This window comes from Aythya marila, assembly GCF_965140915.1.
Source record: "Aythya marila genome assembly, chromosome: 3".
Lineage (NCBI taxonomy): Eukaryota > Metazoa > Chordata > Aves > Anseriformes > Anatidae > Aythya > Aythya marila.
Genome location: NC_139044.1, coordinates 89506836 through 89519714, shown reverse-complemented (window position 1 = coordinate 89519714; position 12879 = coordinate 89506836). Strand labels below are relative to the sequence as shown.

Sequence of the window (12879 nt, the reverse complement as noted above, 5' to 3'; positions counted from 1 at the left end):
TAGTGGTGTCAGACCACCACTAGTTTCATCTGTCCATCTTTGTTTCTTTCTCTGATAGTCTCAACATTTTATTAATATATTAATCTTAGTACTTCCTTCCTGGGATTTATTTTTATAAAGACCTCTGTATGCCAGGTGGCCACTGTGAATGCATGTAGACATATGGAATATAATATTCCGTCTGTAACAAATACTATTTGGGCTTTTTAAAATTATGGCTGTAATTCTTCACAGTTACTTCCCAGACTTAATAGAAAAATAATACATAACAACAGATGATACCGGCTTTCTTGATCTATTCTGGTGAAATTCTCCACGTGCACAATGTATGTGCACAGATATGAATAAAGCAGACTACTTATTTACTTTTGGAATAAATAAATAAATAAATTGTCCTGCTTTTAGTCCGTCGGGTAAGGCGTCTAAATTTTTACCTAAGCTGAGCAGTTCTAGTCCACGCCATGATGACTACAGCCTAGACAGGAGAGGACATTCCTATTAATAATCTAATAGATTATTTTTTTTTTTTTTAATTTCGATGTAGAAGATTGGGCTGTCGCGATGGCCACGTGATGGCGCTGTTCACACAGCAGCAAAGCGTTCCCTTGTGTCATAAAATAAAAATTACCTGCCCTTCTTTCTGAAAGGGGTTCTAACTGCAAGCTTGAAAACAGCTGGCTCGAATATTGGAAGGAGTTTGGTTTTCAATGCATGAAGAATTCTACTTGCATTTTCATTTCATTTCATCTCCTGCAGGCCAAATGACATAGGATGAAGGCTGTTCGTAATTTGCTGATTTATATATTTTCCACCTATCTACTGGTTATGTTTGGATTTAATGCTGCCCAAGACTTCTGGTGTTCCACGCTGGTGAAGGGGGTCATTTATGGATCGTATTCTGTAAGTGAAATGTTTCCAAAAAACTTCACAAACTGCACTTGGACACTGGAAAATCCAGATCCGACCAAATATAGTATTTACCTGAAATTTTCCAAAAAGGACTTCAGCTGCTCCAACTTCTCCCTCCTGGCTTATCAGTTTGATCATTTTTCCCATGAAAAAATAAAGGATCTTTTAAAAAATAACCACTCTATAATGCAGCTCTGCGATTCCAAGAATGCTTTTGTATTTTTGCAGTATGATAAGAATTTTATTCAGATACGCCGTGTCTATCCTATCGATTTCCTAGGATTACACAAAAAAGAAGAAGACCAAAAATCCTTCTTTGAGTTTTTGGTGTTGAACAAGGTGAGCCCGAGCCAGTTTGGGTGCCATGTGTTATGCACTTGGTTGGAGAGCTGCTTGAAATCCGAGAACGGGAGAACCGAGTCCTGTGGGATCATGTATACAAAATGCACCTGCCCTCAGCATTTGGGAGAATGGGGAATAGATGACCAGTCCCTGGTGTTGCTCAATAATGTGGTGCTGCCCCTCAATGAGCAGACAGAGGGCTGCTTGACCCAGGAGCTGCAAACCACCCAGGTCTGCAACCTCACCAGAGAAGCCAAACGGCCTCCAAAAGAAGGTAGGTGCTTCTTGAGGGGGGGTGTTGGGGGGGGGGGGGTTGTTGGGGGGGGTTGAATCCCACACTGGTGTGTAGGTCTTGTTGCCGTCTCTCTTTGATACTCACATTCATTTGACTTGCTCTCCACTGCGGCTTGCCTCCAGAGGAGGTGAAAGGGCTGGAAACAATGTACACTCCCTCTGGGCAAGGAGGGATGCATTCTCTTTTCTAAACTGGTCTAGCCTTCAGCATCATGTTGTGCTGAGCAGTACAGAAACTCCTCATATGTAGATTCCCTCTGTTTTTAGCCCTCACTTACAGCAATGCCCACAGGTGATGAGCCAGGAATCACTCACCATTTCTTTACTGTTACACTCAAGTACAAAATCTTGATGAGATCCCTTGACTTTGCAAGGAAAATGTTTCCAAAGGCATGTGGGCATCCTGAGTAGAACACCCAGATATCTGCTATGGTCAGGACACCTGGTCCCAACTGTGACAGACTTAAAAACAATCTATAAAACAAACGTGGTTCTCCAGGGCAAGCCCTCTGCCCGTGATGCCTAGAGATACAAACCACCATGCACAGTCAGCACATGCCTCTTTGACTTGACAGACCTGCAGGCTGCTGCTGTGCCCCTTTCCCAGGAGGTGTCAACTTCAGGAGATGAAGGCTTTGCATCTCACAGCAATACTAGTGGGGTGGGTGGATGTGTCAGTCCTGACAGCTGCTTCGTGTCCCTGTTGGAAAAGGTGGGTTGTGGAAGGGTGGGAAGCCAGGAATCCAGCAATTAGAGTGGCAGTCCACGGTCTCACTGCTTCACATTTCCTGCTTTGGCCTCCTGATGTTTTGGAGAGGTCTGGGGGTGATTTTAGGAAGGGTGCAGAGGGGACCGGAGGGTGGGAAAGCATAGGTTGAACACAAATTGGGGGTTCTTTTGTGCAACCTATGCATGTGGGGGTGCTTCAGAGCAGCCATGCAGGGCAGACAGGAGGTCTTTGCCCCTGCGGCAAGGGATAAATCATCCAGCCCAGGGTGCTGCATTTTCATGCAGGAAATGTTCCCACTCTCCTTGTTTTCTGCATAGCCACAAAGCTCCCAGTCTGTGGAGAGGCAGCGCCAAGCTCCCAGCCCCCCTAATAGAAGTGGCTTTGTGGAGGAATGTAACATTGACACGTTGTTAGGAGAGGATTTTCTTTAAGGGCAGCCAAGCCCCAGTGCTGTGGGAGAAGAAAAGCTGAACTTGCTCCAGCTGCCGCGGTGCCAGCGGCCGCGGGCAGGGCAGGGGGGTGGGGAGGGGGACAGGGGACACTTTGGTGTCCTGCAGGTCTCTCCACGCACCCAACAGCTCGGAGCCGGGGAAACGCAGCCATCTGAAATGACAGGGAAGCTCCCCTCCTGTAAACTCCCAGAGAAACCTGCGCAGCGGCAGGGATGCTATTTAACATCGTTTAGAGCTAATTAGTGCCCCGGGAGGCGGAGGCAGCTCCGGCTTCGGCGCCGGGCTCTGCCCGCAGAGGCCACGGCGAGCAGCTCCCGCAGGGGCCGAGGCGCGTCCCCGGGGATGCTGAGGTGCCACCTCGCCGCTGGGGACAGGAGACACAGCGGGGAGCACAGGCTGCCGAGGTCCCTTCGTAGCTCTCCTGAAAATAGGCTGGGTTTCAGGGGATGCGTGTCTCCCGTGTAAAACACCCACTTTCTTTCCCTTAGCAGAGAGGACGAAGAATGCTTAGGGCAAATATTGCAATTTGTTTTAGTTTCTGTAAATTTTGAAACACGTTTGCAACATATTTTCTTTCCAGTCTCAGTCATGTTTTAATTCTTGCCCTAATTGCAGCTCTCCCTGGATACTTCCTTGATAAACAGCATTGTTAGAGTGGGTGTAAATTTTATTTCTTTAGGTGAAAGGTATCCTTCATTTGTTTTGCCATAGTAGTTCTTATTTGAGTGTGTGTGTGTGCGGCTGAGAATTTTAACAATAATATAATTATTTAAATGTTTTATTTAATTACTCCATGCACTTGGAAAATGTTCATTAGTCTGTTACGGAAAGTTAAAATCAGTTAGTAAATTAAGCCTCACGGTCCTTCTCAGTAGCAGTATGCTCTTTGTTCAGTCTTATGCTCAGTTTGTCTTATGCTCAGTTCAGTGTTTGAAGCATTTTTTTGTCTTTCCTACAGAAAGTTAACAATCTGCAAGAGAGGTGTGTTGATTCCTTTTCTGTAGACAAATTCATATTTATCAAGCAGGTTGGTCAGTGTATTCGTCTTTATAAAGCTGGCTTGTGGTTCAGTTGGAGGCTTTATTGAGGGATCAAAATGTAGAATATTCCTAGCACAAACATGATGCAATTCATCACTTGTGTCAGCAAACATTTAGGGAAGAAATAGAAAAGTTTCTTGGGCAACCTGGTTTGAGTTAGATCAGCGCAGGTAGTAAAAATAAGGGTGACCAATAACAGAAAGGTTTCTTGTATTCATAGTGCTAAATGAAAGTGCAGTTTTATTAGCATCAGTTGAGTTTTGAAGGGAATTACCATACCACTGTTGCCTATCACTTTGAGAGAGCTCCGGACTTGGTGAGATTGTATTTTAAGAATTTGTGCATTACTTTGAGGTTTGGTACTGACATTGGCTAGCAATGGCTTTCAGAAAGGAATTGCAAAGACTTGACAGCTTTCTTAAAAGATTGTGCATACTCTCCCATCCTTCAGATTTGCTTTCTACGTGAAAGCTTGACTACATGAAATACAAAATCTTTCCCCAAAACTATTTCCAGCACCCTTCAAGAACTATAATGTAAATAGAGAACATTTAAATTAAAGCCTACTACTTCTTTTTTGAACCTCTGAAGATTTTTATAATTTTGAATATGATAAATGGCTTAGGAAAATGGATGAAAGACAGTATTTTTCCATTTCAAAAATTTGCAGCATTTTACAAAAGATGTGACAAGTATATAATAGATGATTGTGTTTCTAAAAGTGCTGAACTGCTTGAACAATTAAAGGAACTAGGTCAAAAAAGGAAACTGTAACCATTTATTTTTTTAATAAAATGGTTTGGAAACGTGTAGCTTAACCAGCATGTCTTCCATAAGCAGATCGTCACTGATGTCACTGATTGAAGCAATATTGAAAATCACCACATTTTCACTAAGACCCAGTTTCCATTTTTCCATAGTCTTACATCTGAGATGCTTAGCTTGGATCAAAGCACTAGCAAATAGATCTCAGTGAAGTCTCAGGCAGGGGCCTGAATTTAAGAGCTTAAGGGAATTTGTCCTCTTGATCTTCAGTGCTGTGACTGAAGTATCTCAGGAAGTATCTGTCAATATGACATGGCTCAGGTCCAACTTTTGTGGACCTGTAAGCCTTTGTATGTAGTCAATCCATATATTTTTATGAATGATGTAATAAGAATGCAAAAACATATTTTCTCATTGTGACCACTATAAAGCAATATATATACATATGTAATGGTTTACTTAGAAACTTTATTTTGGAGTTTTCTGTTATAAAACAATATAAATATTTATTTTGTCTTCTTACATTCATCAGCAGAAGAAAAGGAAAGGGGAGAAATTCACGTTAATTAAGTCTTGGTATTTGGAGTTCCAGATGTAATTTTGTATATAATGTTCATTCAGTATAAATTATTATTATTATTATTATTATTATTATTATTTGAATGTGACTTTGTTCTACTTTGTCATAAATTCTGTTTGCTTGCTGCACATTGGCACCTCAGCATTTGGCAACTGTTGGGTTTTTGTTTGTTTCTAATTTCAGACCTGAAAGCAACAGGGATCTCTCACTTGATTTACTATTTATGTTCCTTTAATACAATAATTCATGCTATATTGTTGAATAAGAGTAAGATGCAAATAGTATTGTGAAATGTTCATGGCATAAATGAATTTATTTATATGTCATTCCATGAATGCCCAACTCTTGTTGCACACATTTAAGATGAATTTATAATATTCATCACATACCCAGAGATGACTAGATGGCTGAGTAGGCTGGACATCCCTCATCAGAAAATCATATGCAGTAGTAACATGCCATAGCATGGCTTTATCAGAGGATTTAAACTGTTAAATCAATGCAGGATTTGTCTAGGAAGATCAAAAATTACAAAATGGAGTCTAACATCCGCATAGAGATATTTAAGATTTAGTGTGTTAACAACTATTTAATATTAAAGTGAAAAAAGAAAACGCTCAGACAATATCCATTACAATAGGAATATATATACACATATATATAGCTTTGCTTCCAGTTTAAAAAAAATAATAAAAAGTGTGGTTAGTATATGAACAATATGTTTATGTTTAAATATATATATGTCTGAGTTGTAATTTCTTTGGTATCACAGTTTATATCATTACTTCTCACTCTAAGATGATGGCATATTATTTATTTTGGGAAGAAATGTCAGCATACTGCAAGAGTTTGCCCTGCCTTCACTGATATCATAGGTGTACTATATAGGATATGAACACTGGTTTTCCATAAACTCAATCATAAATCATTGTTGACAATAGCATGCTAGAAGCTGCTTTGTAACCTAAACAGTGATCTAGATTCACCAAGGCACCTTTTAAACTTAAATTAAACCTCTATTTATGTGCATTATTGCACATCAGACATCATGCAGACCTGTTCTCAGATGGGGACAAATGCTGCTAAAGACTTCCATTTTAAGATCACTAACTCTAAGTAGAAGATGATGATAAAGAATGAGGAATACCTATATATATATATTTTAAAAAATAGTGTTGAGACTGAAGACAAAAAATACCTGAATTAGGAACAGAATTCCTGAATGAGGAACAGCACTTGCTGCTGGTTCCTGTGAAAAAGAACTCAATAGCACCAAGTCCTGTACCACCAAATATTTCAGACAAGTCAGGTCTTCTGTAATTGCTTTTGTCATATGAGTAAGCCATGCTTTTTTTCCTCAAATACTTTTATTACAATTAGTCTGGCTGGGCAGAGTACTCAATGGCTTTACAGCACTTTAGACCTGTCCTTGAGTGTACTTTTTACTAATGTGTAAGTGTTCACATGTAGAACAGTCATTAACTGCTGTTAATGGTGATTCTGTTTACACAGTAGGATTTTAGTTATTAGGTCTCAGTGACATTACATGGAATTATGACATAATGGAAGTACTGCATTTCTTATTTTGTAGTGTTTTTACCTATGCATATATATTTTATAAATGTATATAACATAGAGATTCTGTGGTCTATTACACATTCTTTTAAAAACTATTGTTTAGAGCTATCCATATTGCTCTTTTGTTTAGTTTTCTGCTTGCAAAAGCATAGGAAAATGTGCTTTGTGTGTTGGTATACACAGAGGAATATTCAGAGGAGACTTTCTTTTTCTCTTCTTTGGGAATTAATTTTATGAAGCTCATTCAGTTGTGTTTTATCAAAGGATTCCAACTCAAAGTTGTAGTCTTCAAATCGAAGTTTAGCTGCTTATTTATAAATATGCAGTAATTGTAATAAAACAAAGGTCACTGCAGAATTCCATTGAGCATTATTTGCATTCACTGTTAACAAGAAATATAAAATACTCCTTAGGATAGAGAAAGTTGTACATGACATAAAATACAAATTTACAAATTATGCATCATTGATACATGAATATTTCAGAGTTAGAGCCCTTTATGCTGGTTAAATCTCAACAGGAAGACAGTCAATTTTTTCAAAGTTGTTCTCAGTTTTGTTAATCTGTAAGTTACAAATAATGTTTATATCAAATTAATGATGATTTTTTTCTTATGGACTAGCCACCATCAAAATTAATTAAACCAATCTACAATAACTCTGTAAGAGATTACTGTTGTTACTTTATTCTTCAATGGACAAATTATTGTCCTTCACAAAAGCAAATTCCTAATGTTATAATTTGGTCTAAATAAAAATTAGATTAGAGCCCACAGAATAGATGTGAAACAGTGATACAATGTGTTCTTTCTATCAATTGCAAATTATTTCACGATTTATATTTAATTCTATCATTTCAGGTTTCTTATGCTTCTTTCTGTTTAGTTTTAGTTTTGAACGAATCCTTGACACTGGGTAGAGTGAAAAACATGCACTGAAGAAAAATGCTATTTTTGTAACTGTTTGCTGCGTTCTTGTCTCTTCTTTTAGCTGATAGTCTCTCAATGTATTTCCCTTCAGTTTCTGTGTTTTTTGTTCTTTGTTATCTTATGGTGAAGGAAGATGTATAATGCATCCTTGGTGTGTGTAGTTGAAATTTGTAAGCAAGATGTTTTATAGTTATTCAGTTCAAATTTTATTTATACCAACCTGAAATTGAAAACATAAAAAAAAAAAAAAAAAAAAAAGATAAAATTTTGGTAGTTTGATAGAAAAATAGGCCTTTGGGGCAAGTTTTCCACAATTTGCTTTCTTTTAATTCATCAGTAAATGTAAAACTGTTTGGGTGTCAGCAGCTTTGGTTCCTATTGTTCTTCATGTGTTAATTGTTCAGATATCAATTATGCAGAGACATATAGTATGGTTCATATCTTTCATCTATTGCTGGTAGTTGTGTGCCTTTAAACAGATTTGCTGAAGGATGATGGTGGGGGGTTGAAGGATCAAGAGAGCAATTCTCCAGCTCCTAGCTGTAGAAAATGAACTAAACTTCTTTTCTAACTACAGTAGGAAATACCTTTTGTTATAAGGGAATATGTTCAGCCTTGCCTCCACTGAGGTATACTACTACAGGTTGCTTGTGTCAATCTGAGACCTGCTGAGGCTGCTGAGATGGCACTGTCTTCATTCCTTTCCCTTTGCTGAACTATTTTAGCACATGAGCCAAGCAGAAAATTGTTCAGCTATAGTTTTTGTTTGTTTGTGTAGTGTTGTTTTTTGTTTTGTTTGGGGGGAAGAGGGGTGTTATTTGTTGTTTTGTTTGTTTTGTTTTGTTTTACTCTTTTTAGGTGATCTCGATGTTGGGTGAGTGTGCTACAGTGGCCCAGCAGAGCCTCTATCGGTATCAAAAAGTGGCACAAGAAATTGCTGGAAAGGAAAGGCTGTGCTAGTTGTAGCCAGGTTTAGGTTGGTTTAGGCCCAAAAAAAAATTTATCAAAAAAGCAGTCAAAAAGCGTCATCCTTGCCCATTCTTTTGCATGTGTTAGCAGCCAGTTGCACAATTCTATATTTCTAGGGAAATATATCAGGTTCAGTTACAGTATTACCAATGGATCCTTCAAAATAGCATCCAAGATATGTGTTCAACCAGAGCTTCCCACTGATCACTAAAGAGTTGTTCAAATTGCTGTGAAAGTATGCACAGAGTGCCCAGAGATGATTCTGCAAAGCCCTTGAAACATTCCTGTAGTGCATCTGGAAAGGGCTTAAATTACAGATTAGAAAATCAGGGAACTGAATTAGTGCTATTTATTCTTGTGAAGGAATAGTGTTGCCCATGCTTCATGTAAGAAGAGAACTTTTTTTCCTTAAAGGATTTTGGAAAATATTAAATCTTAAGATTTCATGTGGAATCTTTCTTTGAATCCTAAATGGTTCACTTTTCTCACACATTTTTTGCTTTTCTCATGTATGAATATATCCTTTGCAGTCCCTTCTGTTAATGTGCACATAGAGGAGGTGAATTGTCTGCAAAGCTGGGCACTTCAGCTTGAACAATGAGTTATGTTTTTATCTTTGGAAATGTTTTGTTTGTTCTGCAGTATTGGCTAGTGTCTGCACTGATTGGCACACATACAGGTGCTCCACACTGCTAGATTTGAAGGCTGATGGATGTGCTTCATACGGATGAAGGAAAGGAGGAAAAAGATTTAGCACTGCAGGAATAATATGAGTACAGAGCTTAGTCCAGCTGGTCCTGTCTCCACCAAATGTCTAGCAAGTCACTGACAATACAGAGAGTATCATGATTTTGCTGTCCTTGGAGGGGAGGGTTCCAAGGCTGGGATAATAGCCAGTCCCAGCACCTGGTAAAGTTGTGGCAGTTATGTATAGGGCCATAGGGCTTCAGCTGATTATGCTATTATTTGGGTTCATAAATCCAATAAATATAAAGCTAAATGCTTGAAGGAGAATTACAATCAGAAGAAAAGTTTGATAATTATTGTCCTGGGAGCAATGTAATATACTTAAACAATTGGAGCAAGGCCTGGAACCTATGCTTTCCTGTCTTGCAAATGAATGTTCAAATTATTGCATATCTCTTTAGTCCAATGAATATGTAATTAATCCTCAAAAATCAGTGCAGCTTCAGATCTGGGAAAAAAATAAAGGCTATTCCTGCTCCTTGACCAGACAAACCTTCTGAGAACCAGAGCCACTGAGTACAAATTGCTGCAGGTGCTGCAGTTGATTATAGGGTGATCAGGTCAGGGTTAGTAGTAGATTGTAAAAGGAGGGTTCTATCTTTGACTGTGGTTCATACAAAGTTTGGTCAGGTAGATATGGTCCAAGCCCACCTTTTTGATTAGACCCCGCTAAATAGGTGGAAGTGACTCTTTGGAGGTTGCCACTTCTAAGGAAATGTCCAGACTCCTATGTGCACCTTGTGCACATTGCTTATGGTTGCTGCTGGCATACCAGTAGGTATGAGCTGCTCTGGGATGACCATTTTGGAGATCCCCATTTCAGATGTAGGCCTTGTGGGGCATGTAAAATATTTGATTTGTTTTGTAAATATAGTTTCTGTAAATCACTTCCATTCCCCATAGTACTGCTATAATAGCAACGCCTTGCCTTCTGGTGAAATTATGAGGATAAATACATCAAAACTTATAGGATACTCAGTAAGCAGAGTTATACAAGTACTTAAACCGTATAGATTATGCCATCAATGATAAACCTGAAAGATATATGTCTTTATATATATATATTTTTTTTTTCTTACAGTTCTGATGAAAATCAAATCCATATTGGCTTCCGGTATTTTGCAGCACTTGAAGTGCGAGTTTGATTTTACTGACTGTTTGAAGAGGAAATATATAACAGGAATGAATGAATCTTACATTTATCTGCTGTTACATATTTTTAAGATTTTTGGTAATGGATTTTTGTCCTGGTTAAGTTTGAAATGTTGCCAAAAAAAAAAAAAAAAGTTTGACAACATAACATGTATAGTAACTTTACAATTAAAGATTTTCTATAATAAATAAGGCATGAAGAGGAACCCAGGTATACTTGGATGTAGCATCTAAATGATTTTCAGACATGACTGGATTCATACTTTTGTGTTCACTTGCACGTAATTAATCTCAATGAATCAATAGGATTATTCAGGTAAATGAGATTTAATTAATTAAAAGGTTTGCCAGTAAAGACCCTTAAATTAAAATGTAGATAGTCTTTAATATATATAGTCAATATTAGAACAGCAAACAATTATTTTATTATTAATGGGATTAATTTGGTTCCAGATTCAGAAAACTAAAATTATAATGGTTAATATCATCTAAAAACACCAGTAGAAGTTTTCTTTTTGGAACAAACAGATTTTTCAAAAGGAGGTTTTCGAGAGTTACATTTTATTCAGCATCTTTCTCTTTCTTGCATATTGCGTAGTGTATTTATATATTTTATTAACTTATTTCAAGGATTATTCTTCCTTTTTTTTTTCTTTTTTTTTTTTTTTTTCCTTTCAGAATTTAGTTTCATTATATTACATGCTCATGATTTGTGCTTCATTTTTCTAAGGATAGCCAGTAGAAGTGACATTTTGAATATCCTGGATGTTTAACAGTTCTTTCAATGCACTCCATTGATGAATCCAAGAAACTAAAATTTGGGGTAGTTTCCTTAATTGGGCAGTAATCAATCTAACTTTACAATTTTGTTTCCTCTTCTTGTTTCCTCTATTAAATTATAATTGCACTAACAGCTCTCTGTTTCCTTTTTGGAAATGGCTTTATGCTTGGAAATGGCTTTTATCCACCTGAAATCTGCAATGATGTCCCAAATCATTTGTGTTTTATAATTATCTTCATTCATTTCTCAAGGGTTAATGTTACATTCCAAATACTGTTGTGGTCAAAAAAGAAGTGCACATCAATCAAAGACTTTGCTGTTAGTTTAATTAAAAATTTAACAGTGTAATAAAGGGTTACAACAGAAATTACTAATTACTACAGAAAAATAAAATGAAGTATTTGAAGAACACGCTTAATAATAAACTAGATATATGTACCCACCTTCTCTTAGCTACCTTTTTTGTGTGCAGTGCCCCTTTAAGTGCTTCTCTAGTCTAAAGATTTTTGGCATCAGTCATGGAGTAGAGTGGTACAGAGAATTATCAAAGTCCCTCCCATGAAGGAATTCTCTGTCTGGTCACCTTCTTTTCACTCAGTGGTCTGCCTGGGCCTATTTTTGTGTGGTTTTTGACATGCTTTTACATATTTACTGTCTTGCAGCTTCATCTTATACCTGAGTTTACGATATAAAGACTGTCTTATATAAACAGGATAAATATTCTCTGTTCTCTGTTTTTATTGTTTCTGCACTACTTTGACTGATCATGCATGATCCCAGCTTTGGGATCCTGACTACCATCCTGAGCACCTCATTATCCCTGTTGGACCTGTGCTCCTCTGCAATGCATCCAGTATCTCATGGAGGCTCTCATACCATGACTCTCCTTTTCAATTATTACCATATAAGCTGGGGTAAAAAGTACATCATTTTATACAGATCTACTATTTTTTCTACCAACTATTTTAAGAAAAATATGGTTATACTGCTTATATAAAGCAAAAGTTAAACAAATCAGGCAATAGCTGCCTGATCATTGAACAAACTTAAACAAAGCTCCAGGAATAATCAGACAGGTTCAGACAACATTTGACACATCCTGAGGCATTTTACTTGGCAACATCAGTACAGTATTTATTGGGATACAGGGCTACACTAAAAACCCTTTAGAATTAATCAGCAAGAATGACAGTGGTTAACTACATTGTACATTTATTTGTTTTTCCCCATTGAATGTGTCCAGGAGCTTCCATGGATTTTGTTAAAACAATTCAGCATTCTAAAGCCTGCTTTTTTGTTGTTGTTGTTAGATGAAATAAATAGTACCTCTTTATTGATTTATATTTGAGAAATTTGACAAATGGTTTCACTTTAGACCTATCTGGCCAAAACCACTAATCATTTTAGTGGCCATTGCCTGATGTTGAGTTATAACTGATAAAATTATGATAGAAATGTATGCTTTTTGATTTTTATTTTTGATGTTCCTGTTTTGTTTTGTAAGTTTGGTTTCACATTCATCTCTAAATATATCCTTTCACCAAACATTTTGAGTACATGGTATGTGTTAGAACATGAAATTGAGAATTATTTAAGACTACAAAACTGTCTT

The 12879-nt window shown here is 37.3% G+C and overlaps 1 protein-coding gene across 1 annotated transcript in view; it reads left to right on the top strand.

The window, feature by feature from the left end:
- Nucleotides 1-665: 665 nt before the first annotated feature.
- Nucleotides 666-12879, top strand: part of ADGRB3 (adhesion G protein-coupled receptor B3) — a gene marked incomplete at its 3' end in the record, with an annotated part of 461362 nt that continues 449148 nt past the window's right edge. The window contains exon 1 of the mRNA XM_082757992.1: nt 666-1525. Within this exon, the coding sequence (XP_082614118.1) occupies nt 772-1525 (754 nt within the window). The 5' untranslated portion in view covers nt 666-771. The remainder of the gene's footprint in view (nt 1526-12879) is intronic.